Consider the following 23,882-nt stretch of genomic DNA (forward strand, 5'->3'; position numbering starts at 1 on the left):
TTGTAGTTAATATGCATAAAAATGAAACTGAGATACTTTATTGTTACGGTTACTTAGGAGTGCTGTTCAGATGGGGTTCACCTGGGGTGGTGAAGGGAGCCCTGCTTCAGTTGAGGCCGCTGGAGACTGACTGACATTTTCTCCAGCATATAGCTGTATTAGCAGCATGACAGAAGCAAAGTCTAGACGTGTGTGTATTTTCTGCTGCTTCACCGGTGCTCCTGCTTTCTGTTACATATTCCTCTGATGACATGCATCTTTCAGGGCGCCGGATAGGTTCCAGTCGTCTGTTCCCAAGAACAGAGGACAAACAAGTAGAAAAGCAAAATACTGTCTTTACAGCCAGTGGGGGGCTGGGCTGTATCTGCTTCTGAGCCCTGGAATTAAAGAGATTGTCCCTTCCCACCCCAACTCCTGAGCCCGTGAAACACCATACCCTCAAGGAGCAGAGTGCACCCCAGCTTCCTCCCAGGAGTCTGCCCAGAGTCGCCAGTTAGGTAGCCGGCAGTGGGAGGTGGAGGCAGGCAGTACCGTTTCCCTGACCATGTTCCCTCCAACTGGAAATGAACATCCGGAATGGGAAAAACCTTCTCACCCTCTCCGGAAACCCTCCTTTGGGGAAAAATTTAACCAGTTGATCTGAGAGCATCAGTCTAATGGCTGAAATGTTCTCTGATTAAATTGAACATAATTGTTGAATTAGAGAACCGAAGAAGGGGTGTGTGTGTGTGTGTAACTAGTGGAGATAATGAACCAGGTGATTATTTTAAAACACTTCACTTGAGAGGAAGCTTAATTGCTGAAATGTAAATACTGCCTTGTCAGTAGTTATTCTCCGACAAAACTTACCCCGGGAAGAAGGTCAGTTAGGTGGAAAACCCTGCCATCTCTGTTCCAAGTTTCCTAATCCCTGTCTGGTTCTCTGATGATGACTTCAGTCGGGGATTTATTAACTGCCTTGTGCCATCCGCTGAAGTTCTGTGCATTGCTGGCATAGAACTTAATCTTGGCTTGTGTGTTTGGTATCTAAGAGGCAATTAATTTTTTCACCTCTCGCTTCCTCTACCTCAGAATGCTCAAATGTTTATGGCTGGACTGCTGGTAAATAATTTTAGGATTTAATTGTGTAGTGAAGATTGTCATATAGCATTAGTGCCTCTCCCTTCAATTCAGACCAGACTTGTTCTAACATTTTCAGGTACACAGTCATCTACATTTTTACAATAATAGCTGTTTAATTATAGTAAAACGAGATAGTATCTGTTTTTCCTAAAGTAGTTAGAATCACATCCATACACTTCAGTCTAGGTAGAAGGATTTTTTTTTAAGAAGGGAAGAAACGATTTATGGTGTATTGTGATTGGCATAATTGACACCTGAGTACTCTAACATTAGGATATTTTTCCTCCCAAAAGATTGTAAGAGATGTTTACATATTGCTGTACGTCAGGCACTAACTGTTATCAAACTTAAAGTGCTTTCATTCCAGGGCCCAGATGGCTGATAGTCTGAATTTCCTTTTGGATGGCTGTATACATTAACGGTTCTTTTGATGCTGTTGTGACTAAAAAGTATCTGTAGTGTTAAGTAAAAGTTGTAATAATTTGTAGCCTTTCATATATGAAGATGACCTACTTTCAGTACTCTTTTGAGAGGCCTTTTTAAAAGTGGGAGTGAATTTATACTGACTCATGCACATTTTTAACTTGATTAAGTGCATATTTTGGGTGAAATAATTTTCATTGTTAAATCTGAAAAAGGATAAAACATGAACTAGATGGTGAGTAAAACTTGCCTACCCAATACAGTTTTCTAACAAAGGTACCAAAATACATTTTAAAATTAATTATTTTAAACTGTGAGGTTGTGAATGTTGTAGTTTTGAGGCCCAGATAGTTAACTGGGTGTAGCAATAGGGCATTTTTTTTTTTTTTATCGCTGCTTGTTGGAAAGCAACCCTGCTGTGAAACTAGCACATGATTTTAAAATTATGCGACTACAACGATGGATGCTGGGCCTTTGAGCAAGAGATGCAGGGAGTGCTCAGGTCTCGCTGTTGTTAAGTGTGTGCTTATCTCTAATTAAATCTGTATGTTTCTGTAGACAGTGATCCCATCAGGCTTTCGAGTTGGTATGAAGCTTGAGGCTGTAGACAAAAAGAATCCTGCATTCATCTGTGTTGCCACGGTAACAGACATGGTGGACAATCGTTTCCTGGTACATTTTGACAACTGGGATGAGAGCTATGACTATTGGTGAGACATTTTCCATTGGTGTCTGCTTTTTAGAATTCAGTGTTTATCCAAGTAAACCAGGTACATTGTTTTAAAAACAGTAACGCTTAAGAGCTTATAACAAAAAATAATGGTGCTCTGCTCCACTTTTTTCCTATTTCAAGATTTTTGACTTTTTACCTGTTCCGTGTGGCATATGGTGTGTATTTTAAATAACCTCCTTTAATTCTACTTTATGATTTGTCTCTGAGTTGACTTCCTATCATGGAAGTGCAGTCGGCTCAGCCTGCGTTCCCAGCATATGCTCACATGTATTTTAATCTTGCTTTCCCGTTTTCATGCCCACTAGCTAATTTAACCATTCCTAATAGCTGAGTAGAAATATATTTGGGAATATTGCTTTTAATTATTACAGATTTTAGATCCAGCGCATAGAATAGTAAGGGCAACCTATTATAAAATTATGTAATTATGAAATAATTATAAAGCTATTGTATTTTAATTAAACAGTTTGAATAAAGATTTTTCATACCTACTGCATGTTCATTGATGGCTACAGTTCAGTGTCCAGGTGGAAGGCATATCTGAATTGAGAACACTTGAAATGAGAATATTTTAGAGAAGTAACAGATATCTTTATAAATAGGGCTAATGGTATGTTTTAAGCAAATGTTAATTTATATAAATATTGCTGAATTTCAGGGAAGTTCATTTCTTACTTTCCGTCTATATATTTATGCAGTAGACCTATCAGTAATTCCCATTAATTCTCAAATTGGATTCTTCAATACTTCTCGGGTTTTTTGGTTACTTTTTTTTTTTTTTGAGATAGAGTCTCACTTTGTCACCCTTAGTAGAGTGCTGTGGCATCACAGCTCAGGGCAACCTCAAACTCTTAGTAAGCTCAAGTGATCCTCTACCAGCTTCCCAAGTAGCTGGAAATATAGGTGCCCACCCATTGCCTGCTATTTTTAGAGATGGGTTCTTTCTCTTGCTCAGACTGGTCTCGAACTCCTGAGCTCAAGCAATCCACCCATCACAGCCTCCCAGAGTGCTAGGATTACAGGCGTGAGCATAATTTCTACTTGCATTGTTCCAAAAAGGAGCGAAATTGAAACTCATTTGCCATTCAGATTTTAAAAATGCTTTCTATTACATTTTACATACCCTTTCTAAAGAATTTTTAAGATGTAAACAAGTAGTTCCTTGACTACATTACCAGAGTTAAGGAAAGTCAGTCCTCTGTGCTTGTGGGTTCTGTATCCATGGATTCAACCGTAGATCAAAAATATGTGGGAGGGAAAACCCAAAAATCAGTAAAACAATAAAAAATAACAAAAAATACAGTATGGTAACTATTTGTGTACCTTTTACACTGTATTAGGTATCATAGGTAATCTAGAGGTGAATTACAGCACAGGAGAGCAGGTGTACTGTAGATTGTGTGAGTCCCTAAGCATTTTACATAAGGGACTTGATAGTTGCTGGCACCAGTTTCCCCACAAATGCCAAGGGACGAGTGTACTTTTGAATATTTTGTTTGTTTCCCCAGATTTTTTTCTGCAAAGCATAATTATTCTTCCTAGGATGTCCTCATATTAAGTTTGTAACAAAAGCGTTCATTGAAATATAGACAATTTCTAGCATTTTCAGAAGTAGAATAACAGAGTACCCCTCCTACAGGCATTATTCAGCACAGTTATCAACTTCTATATCCAGTATTGTTTCCTCTGCATTTCTACCCCTAAAATCCCAACCCTAGGAGTGTTTTAAAATCAATTCCAAAATATCACAGCATTTTATCTGTGAATATTTCAGTATGTATCTTCTAAAGGGAGGGATTCTTTCCCGTATTAAAAAATATAGAGCCATGTTGTTACTAACGTACTTAAAGACATCTCCCAGTTGTTTTAGTGCTCTGTTTTTTGTTTTATGGAGTTTTTAGTTTAGTGGGTTTTTTGATCCAAATAAGGGGCATTTATGATTGTGATTGCTTTGCCTAATCTCTTTTAAATTGTACAGGGTGGACACAGAGTTCATGTGCAATTTAAAATAGTTTAACATAGTAAATAGGAACTGTATTCCTATTCCTCTCTATCTTTTATTCTTTTATTGTAGCTTATTTTTATTTATTTGTTTGTTTTAGAGGCAGGGTCTCACTATATCTAGGCTGGAGTGCAGGGATTGAATCCTAGCTCACTGCAGCCTCCAACTACAGGTCAAGTGATCCTCCTGCCTCAGCCTCCTGGGTAGCTGGAACATTGTAGCTTTTATTGAAGATGCCAGGTTGTCTGTCCTGAGCAGGCGTCCTCAAACTACGGCCTGCGGCCCACCGAAGACATTTATCTGGCCCACTGGGTGTTTTTGCCACCACTGCCTGTCCTTTTAAACTGTAGTCTGGCCCTCCAACGGTCTGAGGGACAGTGAACTGGCCTCTGTTTAAAAATTTTGAGGACCCCTGGTCCTGAGTCCCACAGAGTCTGGATTTCCTGACTGAATCCTTGTTATACTATTCACCATGTTCTTCATAATTCCTATAAATTGGTGTTTTTTGATTCATTTAAAATTGTCTGTTCCTATTTGGAGTAGATAAATGGATGAGAAAACTTTTTAAGTTTGAAAATACTGTACAGATCTGAACTGACTGGGTCAAACATGTTTCCCTCTTCTGAGTTTGATGGACTCCAGTGATGGCCGTATTTGTGCAATGACTGGGCTCTGTTATCTTCATAAATGATACATGTTTAAAAAAAAAAATACATGTACTAAAGTGATGATTAGAATTTGTTGACGTGAGAACATTTTGTATTTAACATTGTGATTGATTTGGAGAGAATGGTTTTTTCAAAACTTTTGTCTGATTTAAGCAAACTGGAAAGATCTGGGTTCTAAAAAGATCCTAGGTTCTAAAAATAGAAAAAGCAAAGAAAAGATGACCTCTTTTAAGTCTGGTTTTATACTTTTATGAGCACAAACTAATTATTTCTGGGATAGAATGTACTTTGAGAATTACTTACACTTCTAACTACTGACATGAAATCGTATTTGTTAATTGTCAGAAAAAGAAAACAGTGTGTTCTCTTCCTCAACATGCAATTAAGGCACATTGGAAACTGCTTAAGTGCCCTGGAAATTCTCCAGTTTTACTAAATTAGTTCTTTGATCTTTGAATTTTGGAATGGTTTTTATCTGCATTAATTACTTAGGTATGTCATTGAGGTTACAGATTGGATTGCCTTTCCCAATTTAAAATAGTTTGGAAATGAACTTTTTTTTTCTTAATTTGGTTAGTGATCCTATATCTTTTTAATTTACATTGGTGAGAATTTGAAAACATGTAGATGATGGTATACATTTGTGGTTCTATGTGTTTAGTTGCACTAAAATATTCCTTCTTTCCAAAGAGAAACATGATCTAAAAGGTTGAAGTAGTTTTTACATCAGGAAAAGAATATGCATTAGAATAAAAATTGCTTTCTTCCCGGTTTCTTCTGTGCTTTGTTGCTGATAGTTGGTAGCTGTTTAATTCTGTCTCCTTGATAGTCATTAGATTTAGGAATAATCCTAAATATCACAGAATATTGGCACCAGCAAGGACTTGAAAGGCCCAGGGAGGTGAGTGGCCACTGGGAGGGCACCTCTGCCCTCAGAGCTCCGGCCTCTTTTTCTCTGGGGCAGAATACATGATGACAGCAGTCACCTCCTCTCTGTCCCCAACCACTGGGAAGGAGTAATCTTTCTTTGAAAATTGAAAGACGCTCTTGTGTTTTAGGAGCTGTGAAGGGATGACAACAGGAGTTAGTCCTTTGTTTTGTTGTTTTGAGAGACAAGATCTCCCTCTGTTACTGGGGTGGAGTGCAGTGGAGTCATCACAACTCACTGCAACCTCAAACTCCTGCGCTCAAGGGCTTCTCCTGCCTTAGCCTCTCAAGTAGCTGGGACTACAGGTGTGGGCTATCAAACCCCTAGTAATTTTTTTTTTTTTTTCAGGCAGAGTCTTACTATGTCGCCCTTGGTAGAGTGCTATGGCATCACCACTCACAGCAACCTCAAACTCTTGGGCTTAAGTGATTCTCTTGCCTCAGCCTCCCAAGTAGCTGGGACTACAGGCGCCTACCACAACGTGCAGCTTTTTTTTTTGTTGTTGTAGTTGTCATTGTTGTTTTGGTGGGCCCAGGCCAAGTTCGAACCCACCAGCCCCGGGGTATGTAGCTGGCTCCCTAGCCACTGATCTGCAGGCACCAAGCCAGTTTTTGTATTTTTTATGAAGATAGGTTCTTGCTCTCGCTCACACTTGGTCTCAAGCTTCTAGACTCTTGTGATCCTCCCACCTTGGCCTCCCAGAGTGCCAGGATTACAGGAGTGAGGCACTGCACATTGTTAAGCAGAAGAAGACCTGAATGAGGTTGCAGCTTCATCCATTTGTTTGTTTCTCTGTCGTGACAGGGGTTTCTCTCTGTTGCCCAGGCTAGAGCACAGTGATGCAATCACAGTTCACTGACGCCTCGAACTCCTAGGCTTGAGCAGTTCTCTCACCTTAGCCCCATGTAGCTGGAACTACAGGCATGAGACACCATTTCAGTATGGTGTCCTGTTGAGTCAGGGCAAAAATCAGCACAGACAGATCTATGAAAAAGAGAAGCTGTAAGTTAGTGAATTATAATGAATGTGGTACTTGGACCCTTTACACATTGCCTCTAAGTGCACTGTAAACTTTTCTGTAGAGATGAGTCTCTTACATTTATAAATTGAAAGTAATAGTAATGGTATATCTTTCTACAATAATATTGGAAAGTTTGCAACCTTCTTTTAGTGTCAGAGTTAGCAGCCTTGTCTCTCTTTGGTGAACTTTGGGAAGGACACTGGCTGGTGGTGGTGATAGGAGGCTTCCAGAAGTAAATGGGACCTGCTGGCACTCATGATCTGGAGAAGGAAAGGAACAGAGACACCACTGTCCCAGCAGCCGAGTAGATGGTGGCCAGTGCTTAATTACTGGAACCAAACACTTGCCCCTGTGGTGGCACATGGAGGGAAAGACTGACACAAACTCACTGAAGGGTTCTTGGGGAAGCTTCTTGGAGGACGAGTGCTTTGAGCTGGACCGTGAAGTAGGTGGTACGTAGGTGCTGGGATAGAATATTCCTGGCCAGGGAGAACTTTTGCATGTGTTTTGGCCCAGAGGTAGAATATGTTTGGGGAATGGCAGCCAGTTTGTTGTGTAAATTACTAAGTGTCAGTTGCCCCCTTTGCAAAAGGGATTAATATTAATACCTACTTCATCAGGTGTTGGGCGGATTAAATAAGAGTTTTAGGAGCAGAAACCAGTTTGCAAAAGATTGGAGAGCAATGAGGGATATTAAGCAGACAAGTTGGGTGCTGCAGGCAAAAGAGGCTGATTCCTGAGCAGAGTCCGTCTCTAAGGAGGAGCCCTTGCGCCTGGAGCATTCTGAGCTTGGCTTTTAGGCAGAAAGCTGGAGGGGCAGAGTGGAGATTCCTGGAACCATGGATTATGGGTGACACCAGGTCTCCCAGGAGAGGAGGGGCTAACCTCAGGAAGAAATAAACTGTCTTCTCTCAGCTTGGAAAAAAGGAAGAAGTAAAAGAAGATTTTGACAAGAAGGTGATGAGATGGTATCACCTGTATCTCTGCTAAGTAGACACCATACTAGTGAAAGGTTTTAAGTTTGAAATAAATTAATTAAAATAGCTGCTGTGGGGAATGAGATTGGGCATGAATTAAGGATGGAAAAGAGAAGTAGATGACCCAGCCTGGTGAAGCTGGAGTTTAGTAGTAAAGTGCAGGGCCCCAGTGATGGAGGCCCTGGAGAGTTCACGTATAGGGGAGGGCCCAGAGGGTGGTTCCTCATTAATAAATTGGCAGAGTACCATGTTTCCCCGAAAATAAGACCTACCCCCAAAATAAGCCCTAGCAGGATTTCTATGCATTTGTTAAATATAAGCCCTACCCAGATAATAAGACCTAGTGATGGGTATAGCTGTGTAGCATATCTGCATAGCCACACCATGCATTTCGGCGTGGAGAAGACATCTCCTGAAAATAAGCCCTAGTGTGTCTTGAGAAAAAAATGAATATAAGAGGGCAGCGTCTGTGGCTCAAAGGAGTAGGCACTGGCCCCATATGCTGGAGGTGGTGGGTTCAAACCCAGCCCTGGCCAAAAATTGCAAAAAAAAAAAAAAGAATAATAATTAAAAATAAATAAATACAAGACACTGGCTTATTTTGGGGGAAACACGGTAATGCTGTGGTTTTAGGGAAGAAGCAGCCAAGTGCCCTGTATTTTTTCAAAGCATCTAAACTAAGATGGCCAGATTTTAACATTAGTAAAGTGGGATGCCATTGACCAGGGAGGGGGGGTTCTTAATTAAAAATTTAGTCTATATGGAGCAACAAAAATTTTCATAGAATGCAAAAATAGTATTGTAATTTTTTTGCAGTTCAACATAAGTACAATTTACAAATACAATATATTAAAAATTATGTATAGTATTATTCTTTGGCATATTTCTTGTCAAATTCTAACAACTGAACAATGTGAACTTTGATAAGCAGTTCTTGATGATCAATTCTCAACAATTATTAACTTTATTATTAAAGTTATTATTAAACTTTAACATTATAAAATTAACAAAATAATATATAACTCATATCCTGGCGAAATAGCCACATGGCAGCCGAAAACTGTATATTCCCTTCCCATTCTCCCACCGTTCCCTAGCTTGTTGTGCATTCTTTCCAAAAATCGGGACTTTTTAAAAATGCCCCGGGACACGGGACAAATTGTTAAAAATCAGGACTGCCCTACCAGAAGCGGGACTTCTGGTCACCTTAATCTAAACCCTTACTACTAAAAATGAAGAGACTTTGATGTTTTTCCTTCAGTAAGCATCTTGAAATGTTCTCCCTGGACCCTGCCTGAATCCCTGGAGCCCACATGTGTGCATTAGTTTTGTTTAGCTTTTGGCTGTGATTGATAAAGCCAGGATCTCTTTCTTTTCTACCCAAGGGCTTCGTGAAGTCAACTTAACCTCTTTGATTTCCATAAAATGAGGATCTTCACATCTGCTACCTGTATCTTTCTAAATTTTTTTTGATGAATTATTTCTTTAGTTTCTGGCACTTTCAAAATACCATCTTGCTGATGGGATCTTAGCAGTCTTCCTGATTAATTTGCACTTACATGTGAAATGGACTTTAACAGAATTTTTTGAAATCAACTTCTTTTATGATGTGAGAAGAGAGAGGTACAAGATGAAGGACTTGCCAGACTGTTCTTCATTGTGCTTCTTTTTGGTTACATTTCTGCTTTTGAACACTAGATGGGACTAAGAGATGACTTGTTACAATAGTAGCAGAAATTTCACAGCCTTCCAACTTTTGAAGTGTTGTTTGCTTATTAAGAGTGTAAGTAAAATGCCCCTTTTGATAGGTGCTTTTTAAAAAGAAAAAATGAAAAGTAGAGATAAAATAGGAAAAAAAACAGGGTTATTTTAATCTGGTCTGTTGAGATGTCTCTTTAAGTGATAACCTTGATGGTTATTTTGACATTGCTAAAACCTTAGATAATATTCAGATAGTATAGGAATGAGTAGCCACAATATGCCATGGTATTTATGAAACAGCAATTCATAGAGAAATCCAGTGAAATCAAAAGAGTAATATTTAATGTTCTCACTTTAAAATGACCATCAAGAGTCTGACAGATCTACATCAAAACTTCTTTATAGTTCTGTTACCCTGGGAAGGAAAGAAATTAAACAAATGTCATATATTTGTTATTTTTCCATTTTTAATGACGTTATATATGAATTAACATCTTTCCCTAGGTAATAATACACAATCACAATGATTCTCTAGGAAAACACTGGGATACCTGGAAATAGAGCTCCATACTCTTGTTTGTAGAATTTATAACAGAAGGCATCTTCATGCATTGTGTATGAAGATATCCTACATGGAAACATCTTTTGTAAGAAACTTAGTGATTGTCATATAAACTTGGCACTAACCTAGCAGCCCTTGTTTTCTTTTCATGTTCCTCAAATAATGACTTACACACACCTAGCCCTGATAGGCAGGTTAGAAAGAAAGATAACATGGAGGTAGGGAGGCTCTGAGACCAGTGAATAAAGGAAGACAACTTTACTCAAGTGAAAGGTATTTTCTACTGAAGCAAGTTCTGAGAAAGGTCGGCCCTCAGGAGTGGTCACCCAGACCCACCGCGTGCCATCCAGGGCTGTGCTCTGGGACGTCGGTTTGGGACGTCGTGACTGCGTGTGGATCTCATTGACTTAGGGCAGCATTTCTTGGCAGGTTGTTTTTCACCACTCATAAGACTAATTTAGTCCCCAGAAATTCCATCCACTGCTGCCTTTCCTGGCTTTCTCCCTTCTTATTTCCCACCTAGAGGACGTCGTTGATATTTCTGGTCTCGGGATAGTCTCAGCAGAACAAGTCAGTAGGCCAGGGCGAGACTGCTGCTGGGCGCCTTCCAGGCCAACATTTCCGAAGCTGTCTACAGAACACGCACGTCCCATGGGATGTTGGGAGGCTGCAGGGGGTTGTGTTTAGGTGAGGAATGGGTAAAACAAGTGAGGGTAGGAGCAGGGAAACAGCTGTTCCAGGCGTGCATGCTGGTAAAGAGGCTTTGGAAAAATACATACTTACTGTGGTACAGAGGACAGAGAGAAGAGAGGGGTTCAGAAAAGAAAGCCATACTTCCCTGAATACTTGGCTCTGCCATTCTAATGGGTAATGAAGTAGCATTTTGGTTCTTAAGGTTGATTACATTTCCTGCCTTTGCACACTGGCCTTTAGAGATGCTGGAATAGTTTTAGCTCACCCTGTGTCTACACCGTCTAAACTTATTTTTCCTCATAATTTTTCTACGAATGGAAATTCCAAATTTTAATGACATCATCTTTTCACTTTTGCTGTATTTGAAGTTATAGAAGGTAACATTTGTGGGGGAAGGAAAATTGCACAGTGACAAATCCGTTGGATGTTTACCAAATAAAAATGTGCTTGGCATAAATACATTGAAAGAATGAAAGATCCTTTGGTTTAGCATTTTTTTTTTTCAAATTAGATAGGTTATAGTAAATAGAACTCGGTGTGATAGTAATCTCCAGTTAACTGTGTTTGGTTTTATGAGCATTTGCTAGTCTATCCTGATAATTGCAGTTTTCGATTTGTGTGACTTACAGGTGTGAAGCATCTAGTCCACACATTCATCCAGTTGGCTGGTGCAAAGAACACAGAAGAACCCTTATTACTCCTCCAGGTTGGTGTTTATTATGTGTCTAATATTATTCAGAGGTTTCAGGAGTAGGCAGACTCGTTCTGTAAAGGGCCAGATAGTAAATGTTTTAGGCTTGGCAGGCCGAAGAGTCTCTGTCACAACTGCTCAACTCATTGTAGCACAGAAGCATAGACATATCACGCCGGCAGGTGAGTGTGCTTGGGTGTTGCAGGAACGCTTTATTTATGATCACTGGCAGCCGCTGCCACTGCGGGCCTTACGTTGCTGCCTCCTGGTGGCAGGCCTAATCATTGGCTTAGTCCATAGCAAAGCCTCACATTTTCTCTTGTTTGGGAAAAAAAAAGTTGTGTTTTAAAAAGAGTTTTCATTTATCAATTAGAAATTCATTTCTAGACTTCCTGTTAGCATATACATTTACATATATTGTAAAGGTGAATTGTTTAAGGCTTGAACAGGTCCAAAAAAACGGATAAGGGTGGAACAGAACTTGTGCACGGAACATGGACTTCTTCTGTCATCTGTCCTGGCAGAAGCTCAGTGTTCACATGTGAGTGAGAACTGGTGGCTTTAGATGTTTTTTAACTTAGGGCTTACACATTTGCTTTCCCTTTTTCTGTTTTGATTCCTGTTTCCAAATTAGATTTGGCAGCTTTATGCTAGTGGGACCTCTCTGTTCTCTGCGGTTTTAGCTGCCCTCAGAGGCTTCTCGGCTTATTCACTTTTTCTTTAACCGAGAGCAGTGTAGCCGCTGACATACACTGTCCTTGTTTTGCGTCTTTTTGAGTTCATTTTTCACATCTAAAGGTTGAGTGGCTTGGCCATAATCGAGACAGTGTGTTTCTGAGCACATCTCACCTGGGGTGCCGTGGCCACTGCTGCTCTGAACAGGCAGGGTCGTCAGCTACTGTAAAGCATCACTGCACCATAGGTGGTTGGCTGCTCACGGGACACCAAACAGGAGCATGGAAGACTCCTTGTCACAGATGGAGATGAGTCCTGGGTTTGTTAGGATCTGTGTTGTGGATATAGTTTGCAGCATAGAAGAGCGAAGACTCAGCTGGAACTTCAAATACTTGTCCCACTCTGTCTAACAGCTGGTTTCATTTTCAGGCTTGTCCTCAAGTCCTTGATGCCTTGTCCCCCTAGGGTGTCTGATCACTCACTCTCTAGGGGCCAGCCATTCCTGTGACAGCAAGCCAAGTCCCATCCACTTCCCCAGTTTTCTCATGTTAAACCTCCGTCCTGACAGCCATACAGGACTGTTTGAAAATGAAACACATTGACGTAGATCTTACCTTAAACAAGGTATTCATGGTTGTATGGCACAAATGTGGTGCTGCCTGGAAGATTTCTCTTACTCAACCCTTCTCTGCTGTGGTTCACAAAATGATAGAGGCTGCTGATTGCGTAGTGGTTTTTCTGCAACTATCACCATCTATACTGCTGAGAGGATCCTTTTGTATTATTTCCCAATTTGATATCATTTCTTTGTTCCACACTACCATAGCTAGTCATAATCAGAGCTCTGGTAAATCAACAATGACCCAGTGATCAGCAGGCCCCTGGTCATGTCCCCTGGGAAGGATGAGGAAGGCATTACTGCTGACTTCTTAGGTGCGTTAAAGAACCAAGTCCCTGGCCTCCTTTGGTGGACTTTTAAATTCAGCAGAAGAGAAAAAAAAAATACTGTTCTGGATGAATTTTTAAAAATACAGAATCATGTGAGAAAATGTACCAGGTACTAAACAATGTGAATATACTTAATGTCACTGAATTGTACACTTAAAAAAGTATTTAGGTAAATTTTATGTTGTGTATATTTTACTACAATACAAAACAACATAAAAACAAATAAACAAAAACCTGCCAAATGATGAGACTGGTTTGCTGGGCATATGAGCTAATGTGACTCTTTGCCCCATAACAACAAAGACATCCTGTCTCTCATCCCTTTTCTCTGAAGGCAGAATCCATCCTGACTGACTCCATCTCTGATCGCCTGTGTGCAAGAAGGGATCCTAGTCCCCGGGTCCCCTCCGTCACCCTCTGCCTCTCCGTGGGTTAATCCACCCCTGCTGACCAGCCCTGCAGGCTCCCACCACGTTCCACTCTCTCCCAACACGTAGCCTCTCTTGATTGTTCTTTTTCTGCAACTAAATTCTTCTGCCTTTTAAAATTATTTTTATTTTCATTTATTCAAATTATACATTACTACATGCTGGATTTTAAATTTGGAGTGAAGATAGAGATAACCACATTATCTCTCATCACCGTTTGTCATTGTCTCTTTCCAGAACTTTTTTGCTTACACGGATTCACACTCAGCACAGCATGCACCTCATTTAGTAGGATGTTCTGATTTAAATGATTTGAGACGTTTCTTAAAAGTATGTCATAAAATGGACATATAGAAATAGATACGTTTCTTAAAAATATCTTATAAAATGTATATACAGAGATATGTGGGCATATTTACTCTTGAAACAATTTTAGAATTGCCAAAAACTTGCAAGAATAGTGTATAACTCATCTACATCCTTGACCCAGAGACTCAGTCTAAGTTTGTCAGTCGTCCCAGGGATGTCATTTCTAGCAAAGGATCAGCCATTGCTCTCCCCTGTCAGGTAGAGCCAGCCTCCTTCCGTTAGGCTCTCCGTGGCTGTGATGACTTTCATATGTTTGGGGTTACAGAGCTGTCATTTTATAGAGTGTTTCTTCATTTGAGTGTGGTTGCTGTTTCCTCTTCATCAGACCCAGGTTGCGCATCCTCCCATGATGTTAATCTGACTCTTCACTGCCTCATTTTTGCCGTTGATTTATTAAGATGGTGTTTGTCAGGTTTTTCCACCAGTGGAGTTACTGATCAGCATTTTCTGGAGAGAAACATTGCAATTGTGTAAATATCCCGTATCTCATCCCATTGTCATCTAGTTTCAGTATCTGTTGATATTTCTAGTGTGAATTAATTGTCTTCTGTTAATTACTAAGCGGTTTTCTTATTCCATCGTTACTTGTATAAAATTAGTTGGTGTTCTCCTGCAAAGATAAGTTTTCTCATCTTCCGCTTTATTTATTAAATTAATTTACTGATATCAGTGTGGACCCATAGATTATTACTATTTGTATCAAATGGGTTACCCATTACTAGCATTATTTATTTTCATGCTCTGATTTTCTCAGATTTTAGCCAGGGCAGCCCCTGTAGGTGTATTTCCGTGTTCTTCTGACTTGTTATTATCATCTTTTGAGAACGTCTTACTTTCTGGCACAGTAAGCTTATCTTGCACTTTGTTTGACCCAGCCCTGCAGTCAGCCAGTTCTTCAAGGGTCCTTGTTTCTTTTTAGTAGAGGGTGATATGTGGAAACTGAGATTGGGTGTGCTTATTGCAAGTGGGGTGCTGATGCTTGCAGGCCCCTCTATGCACATAATTATGAAATGCATATATAAAAATTTGTATTTGTTCCTGTATATATTTTAGATGCATTAAAAACCATGAATTTATGCTATTAACTCCAATATAAATCCAACACCAATGGTTTCAATTATAGTTTTTTTCTTGGTATTTATACTTCTTAGTCAATGAGAAATCTGGCTACCCTTGTCTCCAGTATATTCACCTATTTTCTTAGTCCCCTTTATGTAGCAAATTTCCCACCATATTGGGCTATTATTAATTTCTGCTTGTGCCTGCCTAATGGATTTGGGCTCTGGAGGAAAGCAAATGGGGTAAGAGGGAGGAAAGGATACTTACTTTTCTACTTGCTATTAATAAAGTTCCATGCTTTGTATGTTTAACCTAACAATATGGAGATATAGCTGGAATATTTCACATATTAGTGTATATAAATCTACCACATTCTTTTTCATAAATGCTTTCTATTTCATATAGTTTATATTTGGAGGGCATATTTCTGTATTGAGGATAATTGAAACTTGTTTTTGCATTTTCAGATTTACAAATGATTGTGCATTATCTTTGTACACATATGGGATTTTCCCAGATTGATAGAAGTAAATTGCTGGATTAAGGGACATTTGTGTGTGTGTGTGTGTACACATGTCTGTCTTACTTGTAACACTATACTTACCTGAGGATATAAATTATGCATATCTATATATATGCAAAATTTTCATTTAAAAAATAGTATAGAAATATGCTCAAGATAAAAAACAATTGTATTCTTACAGATAGTACTGAATATGCGACTAGTTTAAAGTTGCTTGTATATGAACGTAATTCCCTAGATTATAATGATAACAGTGTCTCATATTTTTTGTTGGGCAGTTTATTATTCTCATTATTATTTTTGTTTAACCTCATAGGATTTACATTTTTCTTTTTTTCTTAGGTTATCCAAATGTGAAGCATTTTTCTTGGGATAAATACTTAGAAGAAACCAATTCTTTACCTGCTCCTGCAAGAGCTTTCAAAGTGGTAAGTTAATACACATTATACTGCTTGATAGGTTTGTGTTGGTGGTATTATTCATTGAAGATTAAGAACAGAGAGGGATGATGCTGTTGATTCAAAATAGGAAGAAGAAGAAAACAGAAGGACACATAAAAGTTTGGGGAGTTTTACAATTTTGAAAGTCAGAATTGTTACTGGGATTTTTGTTGTTGGCATCTAAAAAATGCTTTCATTTTGGACTGTAAAGTTTCAACATCATGTGGGGCAAGTTGTTGAAATCTTACAGAAAGCTTGTTTTTCTAGCTAGATACTCTGAAAAACCAAAACAGGATAAGAAAATGTGTTCTAATGAAAATTATATCTGATAAATTTCTTTGGAACTTTTTATAGCCAACTGAGATGCTGATTTTTATTTTATTGCTACAGATCATGTTTACTTACTAAAATATGTGTACAAGAGCGTCTCCTTTTATTACAGTATCTTTTTAACCCAAGGTCACTGTTACTTGCTTGTAACATATTATGATCCAAAGTAAACCTCTTCTATGCAAGAGAAGCATAAGAAGTGAAATGTATTTTAGTTCTTTGTATCAAGTAGCTTGCTTTGTATTTTCCCATAAATTTAAAGGGAAAGAAAATATATCAATTACTTAATTTTGAAAAATGTGGCATGATTAGTCTGTCATAATACTTTCTTTAAGTGATCCTTTTTTGTATGAATTGTTAGAATTTTTAATGATAGAATAATTAGTAGGTATGGTACCAAACAGAAGAAAAGAACATCAGAATTTTTAAGAGCAAAACCATATTACATGAAGAAAACTACATCAAAGAGTGTGCAGGATTTCATCTGACAGTAAATTTAGGATTTTAAAAAAGAATTCTAATTAGAGTTAAGCCACATTTGTGAATTTTTATCTTCCCTCTGTAACATCTACTTAACTAATACCAAGCAGAGTCTGCAGCCATTCTGTCTAATCTCGTCTAATACAAAGCAGAGCTGGGTTACACCCACTTTTCATGTATAAAATTATTCCAGGATTAGTGTATACATTTAGTGTCACATCAGAGGACCAAGATCTCTCTAGCGTGTAGAGGGTAGATTGATCCCTCTGTATCTTCTTCATAACTTTCACACTTAATTTTTAGAGCATCTCTTTTGTTATACCTGTTTTACAGAAGTGGGACCTGCAGCTCAGCAGGTTTAACTAATTTTCCTGGCATCATACCAGTCAGTCCCCTGCTTTCCCCTGCCCGTAACTTTTTCAGAAGTTTATTGGGGTCTGCTGAGTCCTGAGGTTGTAGGTGTAGGTCGGCCTTTCTCATTCATGTTCCCGTGGGAAGAGTTCTGTCTTGTATGTTTCAGTTGCTTATGCTTTTTAAAAAAGACATCATCTACTTTTTGCCCTCATGACCACTTCTAATCTTGGTGCCTCATCTCAGCCACTTCAATGTTCTTCCTTTCTCTTTTCCAAAAGTAAATTTCATGCTTGTTGATTTTTGCCACCTCCAACTATTGAGGAAAGTTTTCTTGGCATTCCCGTGGCTAATTCAATAACTATAAGATTTTAAACTCCATCTTAAGGTCGTTGCTTTAACCTTTCTTACTTGCTTCTAGCCCAGGCCCTCAGGCTTATCCCTGTTGCTGTGCACGTGTGTTGGGATGGTGTTTCCTAATAGGCAGGGTGAGGTCCAGAGCCACGGTGTTTAGCTGCAGAGTTTGAAAGGCTGGTTCTCTCAGTAGCTGATCTATTTCTTATTCATTGTAACATCAAATGTACCTCTCTTCTTCTAAATCTCACTATATATATTTTTATGTCATGGCAGAAACCTCCACATGGATTCCAGAAAAAAATGAAGCTTGAGATAGTAGACAAGAGAAACCCCGTGTTCATTCGAGTAGCCACCGTGGCAGACACTGACGATCACCGGATCAAAGTAAGTTCTCTCTTGTGGTTTGGCCGTGGCTTTTGTGATAAGATGTCTGGGATGAAAATTTTAGTAGGCCCTGATTATATTAGTAGAATCACAGGAATACAGAAAGTAGCTGTGTATCTTTGTAAGTCAGCCTTCGTTCAGGTTTTTCCTTTAATCTGCATAAAATGTTTTGTCTTTAATTATGAGTGACTTAATTTTTGAGCATGTATTTGGAGAAAGAAAGTGGATATAGCACCTTAAGGTAGTATTCTATTCAGAGGAAAATATATTTCATTCTCTGATAGTATACTCTTTAAAAAATAAGGAAAGTTAGGATTTTTTTATGGGATGTGTCAGAAGTAGTGTTGCGGAATATCCTGTATTTTAATATAGGACAAGTAAAAATAATTATAGACATAAAATCAAATTTTAATTAGAGTTACATTAATAAAAGCCAAATACCTCTCATGAAGGAAGCAATGTTTAGGAAGATGGGTCCGGTTTGTGGTGTCCACGTGGGATGAAGTAAAGTATGGTAGTTCAGGTGAGAAGCTGGAAGGCCCGGTTCTCTGTCCCTGGTGTCACATGAACTTTACTGTCAAACTAGAACAATACCCATTCTACTTACTTTACAGGATTGCTTTGAATCTCTATGAATAATAATAATAGTTATAATAATAACAGGACATTACATGTGTGATATCTTATAGGGCAATAATGTTCTCACATTATTTGACATTTATGGTCATTGCGATATGGGAGGCAGAAGCTTAGAAAGAATAAATGAATTACTTTATCACACACTGACAGTGGCAGAAGTAAATCTTGTTTTAAGCTATAGGAGTCTACATTTATGGTCTTTTTTTTTTTTAAATAAAAATTACAGGCTCGGCACCTGTGGCTCAAGTGGCTATAAGGCACCAGCCACATACACGTAAGGTGGCGGGTTCGAATCCAGCCCAGGCCCGCCAAACAACAATGACAGCTGCAACCAAAAATAGCCGGGCGTTGTGGCAGGTCCCAGCTACTTGGGAGGCTGAGGCAGGAGACTCGCTTGAGCCCAAGAGTTGGAAGTTATTGTGAGCTGTGATGTCACAGCACTCTACCCAGGGGGACAGCTTGAGGCTCGGTCTCACAATAAAATAAAATAAAATAAAAATTATATCCTCAGTATCTTTAATGAAGTAATAAATTATAAGATAACATGAAAAACTGCACAAGGCGACACTGTACAGAAATTTGTAACGTTTATTTTTCCATTTTAAAAATTATATAATCATGTAATATTCTACAGAATGTCACAAATACTGCAGGATCTCTGTTAACCTTTTTTCAGATATATTTTCTCCTTCACTGTACTTGGTAGTAATACAATTCATAAAGCAGAATATTTTAGAACTAGATGTATTTCAAAAGTAACTCAGCCTAATAATCAAAAATAGAATTAAGCACAATGTTATTTTTATAAATCAAATTGTTTAGAATTGGGGGATAAAAGTAAAAGTAATCTATTTTGGTTTGGGTTCATGAAAAGTTTATCGTCACGCATGGCTGGTGGGAATGTAAAGGGTTCCACCCTTTTGGAAAAGCATTTTGGTGAGAGCTCGTTTATCAAAATGTTGTTTATTCTTACACTCAAAAATTTTAGTCCTAGGAATTTATATTAAGGAAGTAACCAAAGAGAGTATGGAGAGATAAAAACTCCAAGAAAAATAGAGCAATAATACATACATATTTTTTTACAGTTTTTGACCAGGGCTGGGTTTAAACCCATCACCTCGGGCATATGGGGCCAGCGCTCTCCTCCTTTGAGCCACAGGCACTGCCCAGTAATATTTATAATATTTAACATTGGGAACAACCACAGTAGCTAATGGGTAAAACAATTCATTATATATTTACATGGTGTATGTTAACACTAAATAATTTGGAAGACTGTTTACTATCAGTGAGTGAAAAAAATCCAGGATTAACATTATGCAGATTATCTTCTGTTTTTTAAAAGAATGGATATATCAGTAGTTCCAGAAAGAAACAGAGCAACATTCTGTCTTTATCTTCTTTTTTCTTGAACTCTTTTTCTCACGCTCAGCAGACACCTCTTCCAGTCTGAGTGGATATACTCAAAGCCTGGTACAGAGCTTTCATCCGAAGACTTCCCTTTGCTGACAAACTAGGTTATACTTCATTTTCCTGGATCACATACTTTATTTCTTTTTTAATACATTCTCTTATTTTGCTGAAACACATCTCTTCATATCTTCTTTGGGGGTTTGATTCTAGGATTAATTGATTTCTAAGCTTGAAGAAGTAGATTCATTGCAAAGGACATTATTTTGAGCCCGTATTTTTGTACTTTTAATAACTACACACTATTCCATCCTATGAATATATCATAATTTATTTAACTTGTCTCCTGATGGTGAGCACTCCGGTTACTTCTAGTTGTTTTCTACTATAAATAACGAGTTATTGAGATTATGAAGTCAAAAATAAATATATTTTACATGGTGAATGTTTGCCAAATAGCTTTCCAGAAGTATCTCACCAATTAACACTTCTGTCAACAGTCTATGAGAAAGCCCATTCAGTCTCATATTCAGCAGTTACAGGAATCGCCAAAATGTTAATATTTTTTACAGGCTGATAGGAGAAGAATTGTGTCTTGTGATTTTAATTCATAGTTTTTTAGTTATAAATAAAATTGTCCTATCATGTGTTACTAGTCATTTATACTTCTTTTTTCTTTTTTGAGACAGAGTTTCACTTTGTCTCCCTTGGTAGAGGGCTGTGGTGTCATTACAGTTCACAGCAACCTCTTAAACGCTTGGGCTCAAGTGATTCTCTTGCCTCCACCTCCCAAGTAGCTGGAATTACAGGTACCCACCACAATACCCAGCTATTTTGAAAGCCGGGGTCTTGCTCTTGCTCAGGCTGGTCTTGAACTAGGGAGCTCAGACAATCCACCCACCTCGGCCTCCCAGAATATATTTATTTTCTTAATAATGAATCATTTGTATCTATTTTCTTTGTTCCTACTGGTGTTTTCATCTCTTCAGATTGATGTTTGATATTTTTATAAACTGAGGAAGAAAGTATGTGTGTTAGCAGATGTGTTTTTCAGGTTTTCTGTGGGTCTTCCATCTTGTTTATGATAGTATTTGCCACTCGGAAGTTTTAAATGTTTATGTAATCAAATTGATGGGTCTTTTCTGGTCTGGCTTTTGAGTTTGGTGTCTTAACTTACAAAGGCTATGCTACTTTGTGATTAAGTAAGTTCATTCATGCATTCTTGTAGAATATGTATTGTTCAGTTTATAATGTTTCCATTTTTTATCCATCTAGCATCTGTTGCCTTGTAAGGTGTGAGAGATTCTTAGACTTTATAAAAGAAACCTAACTGGCAAATTTGATTTAAAAGTAAAATATCTGAAGCATTTCAGTAAATCCTTTCATCTTAAAAGATTTTTTTTTTTTTTAAGTAACAGCTCAGGTTGGGGGGGTGGGAAGTAACAGCTGAAAGATACACAGCTGATACTTAGTTGCCTTCATGGAAAGACCAACCTTCCTTTCACATGGTCACCAACAAAGATGGAGTGCTGACCGCTTTATAATAAAGCATGTCTTCGAGAGATACTATAATAAAGCATGTCTTCGAGAGATAATAAAGCCAGTGATACTTTGAAATGCATTTGATGGAGGGATATTTTGTAAATTAAATGTATTTCTAGTAGGGCATTGAGTTTTTTTTTTTTCTTTTAAACTTTTCCACTGTAATTCTGAGAATTTGTTATTTACTTGTAAAAGGTCGTCTTCTCTCCTGCCTCTTTACTCTCCCCTCACATCCATCTTCCCTCCTTTTCCAGATTTTTTAATTACTGCAGTAATATTTACTGGGTATTTGATGTTGATGGTGTGAAGATGTTATTACATAGTCCATGTCCTTAAGTTGCTGAAATTGTTGAGAAATATTAAGGTAGGGACCCTCAGCTTCCGAGCTACATGTGGCCTTCCAGATTTTTGAGTTGGCCTTTCCATGGAATCCAAACTTCACAGAACAATTCTGTGAAATTTGGGTTTGGTCAAAAGGATATATTCAGAGATCTGGAGGGTCCTGTGGCCTTGAGGCCACAAATACTTTTTTTTTTTTTGAGACAGAGCCTCAAGCTATCCCCCTGGGTAGAGTACCATAGCATCACAGCTCACAGCAACCTCCAGCTCCTGGGCTCAAGTGAGTCTCCTGCCTCTGCTTCCCAAGTAGCTGGGACCACAGGCGCCCGCCAGAACGCCTGGCTATTTTTTGGTTGCAGCTGTCATTGTTGTTTGGCGGCCTGGGATGGATTCGAACCCGCCACCTTAGGTGTATGTGGCTGGCGCTTTAGCCACTTGAGCCACAGGCGCCGAGCTGAGGCTACAAATTCTTCACTCCTGCCAGAGAGAATATAAGTGGTCACACTGTGGGCAGAGCTTTCACTATAGGAATCTTCATGCTGTTAATTTCCTTGTGTTACCCAGGTTCACTTTGATGGCTGGAGTAGCTGCTATGATTACTGGATAGATGCAGATTCTCCTGATATCCACCCTGTGGGCTGGTGTTCAAAAACCGGACATCCTCTTCAGCCTCCTTTGAGTAAGAGACACAAGGACAACTTGAATAAATGTTTCCATTTTCTTACATAGCATGCTTAATATTTTTTTCATCCTTTCCTCTTTTTTCTCCTTCTTTACCGTATGTTTCTTCTGAGTGGAATCTTTTTCCTTTTACTACATTTTTTTTAAGTTTGAATAATTTAATTTACTAAGGAAATCAGAAATAAATCACATCTTAGATGCAGCTCTGATTCAAATGTCTGTTTTCTGTGGTTTGACTTAATCAAGAACACTTCACCTCTCAGGGCATTGCCAGTTATTCACCTGTTCATTCAACATTATTTTCAAAATGCTCAATTGGTATTTTGTATCCTAAGTCATTTCTACAAAAATCATTGACTTAGAATTTTTCTAACAGCGCTTTAGATTTGCCTTGAGGGGTCCTACATTTTTTTAATTACTGTAGTCACAAAAGTTTAAAAGAAAGAAATACAATCCCTGAAAAATAAAATGTGTATAGACTTATTTAGAAGTAAACATTGCCTTTTAAAATTAGAACTGAATTTTTGGAGGACGGCTTTTGAGACTTCAGTGTCAGCATAGTAGGGATTTCATTCTGTTGCTTTGTGAAATGTTACCATTGGGTGAAACCGGGCAAAGTGTAGAAGTGATCTCCCTCTGGGTCATTACTTACTTATAGCTGCATGCAAAGCTACGTATTTCAGTAAAAGTTTCAGTTAAATTCAGTAAAAAAGGTACATTGGAAACTTAATGCACCATGATTTCAGTTTCGGAGGAAAATACATACAGTGTAGAAAAAAACTATAAGAAATATAATAAGTTGTCAGATTTTTAAAGAATTGAGTGCACCCCACCCCACCCCCATCTACTGGCTTCATTGCTAGATGCTACCTGCAGACTAACAGCAGAAAAAATACACATACATGGTATTCACTGCAGCATTTGTAAGCAACAGAACTTAGAAACAAATACTGGCTAAATAAATTAGGTTACACAATGCTATAGTTATTATATAAGAGTCATAATGAATATTAACATTGCAAAGGAAACATTTATAAGACAAGAAGTTAAAAAGAATATGTTTAGAATATTCAAAGAATATTTCAGAATAGTACAGATCTATGTTGCACCTATTATGTGGCAAAAGAGAACAAAACCAAATGTATCTGAATGCTTAGCAGGACATCCAGGAGGGTATGTGTTCACTTTTGTGGTCAGGATGAGGGGAGGTCAGAAATGTAGACAGAAGAGCAGATGAAGAGTGGATAAGGGATCTGGAACTTTATTCGGGATTCTGCTGTAGTATTTTAGGTTTTCATAACAGTATGTGAATATTCATATGTTAATTATGTTATTTACTTGATAAAAATTGTTTTCCTCTTATTAATTCATATTTAGGTATCTCGAATAACCGAAGTTTACTATTT

The 23,882-nt window shown here is 38.3% G+C and overlaps 1 protein-coding gene across 3 annotated transcripts in view; it reads left to right on the forward strand.

Moving 5' to 3' along the window:
* L3MBTL3 (L3MBTL3, histone methyl-lysine binding protein) overlaps window positions 1-23,882 on the forward strand; it is an 87,487-nt gene that overhangs the window by 24,209 nt on the left and 39,396 nt on the right. For all 3 annotated transcript variants that reach the window (XM_003781663.3, XM_023513477.1, XM_003781662.3), the window contains 5 exons: window positions 2,104-2,255; window positions 11,460-11,536; window positions 15,866-15,951; window positions 17,755-17,865; window positions 22,360-22,474. In XM_003781663.3, the coding sequence (XP_003781711.1) occupies window positions 2,104-2,255; window positions 11,460-11,536; window positions 15,866-15,951; window positions 17,755-17,865; window positions 22,360-22,474 (541 nt within the window). The remainder of the gene's footprint in view (window positions 1-2,103; window positions 2,256-11,459; window positions 11,537-15,865; window positions 15,952-17,754; window positions 17,866-22,359; window positions 22,475-23,882) is intronic.

The sequence above is a fragment of the Otolemur garnettii genome, unplaced genomic scaffold (assembly GCF_000181295.1).
Source record: "Otolemur garnettii isolate 467f Iridium unplaced genomic scaffold, OtoGar3 scaffold00002, whole genome shotgun sequence".
Lineage (NCBI taxonomy): Eukaryota > Metazoa > Chordata > Mammalia > Primates > Galagidae > Otolemur > Otolemur garnettii.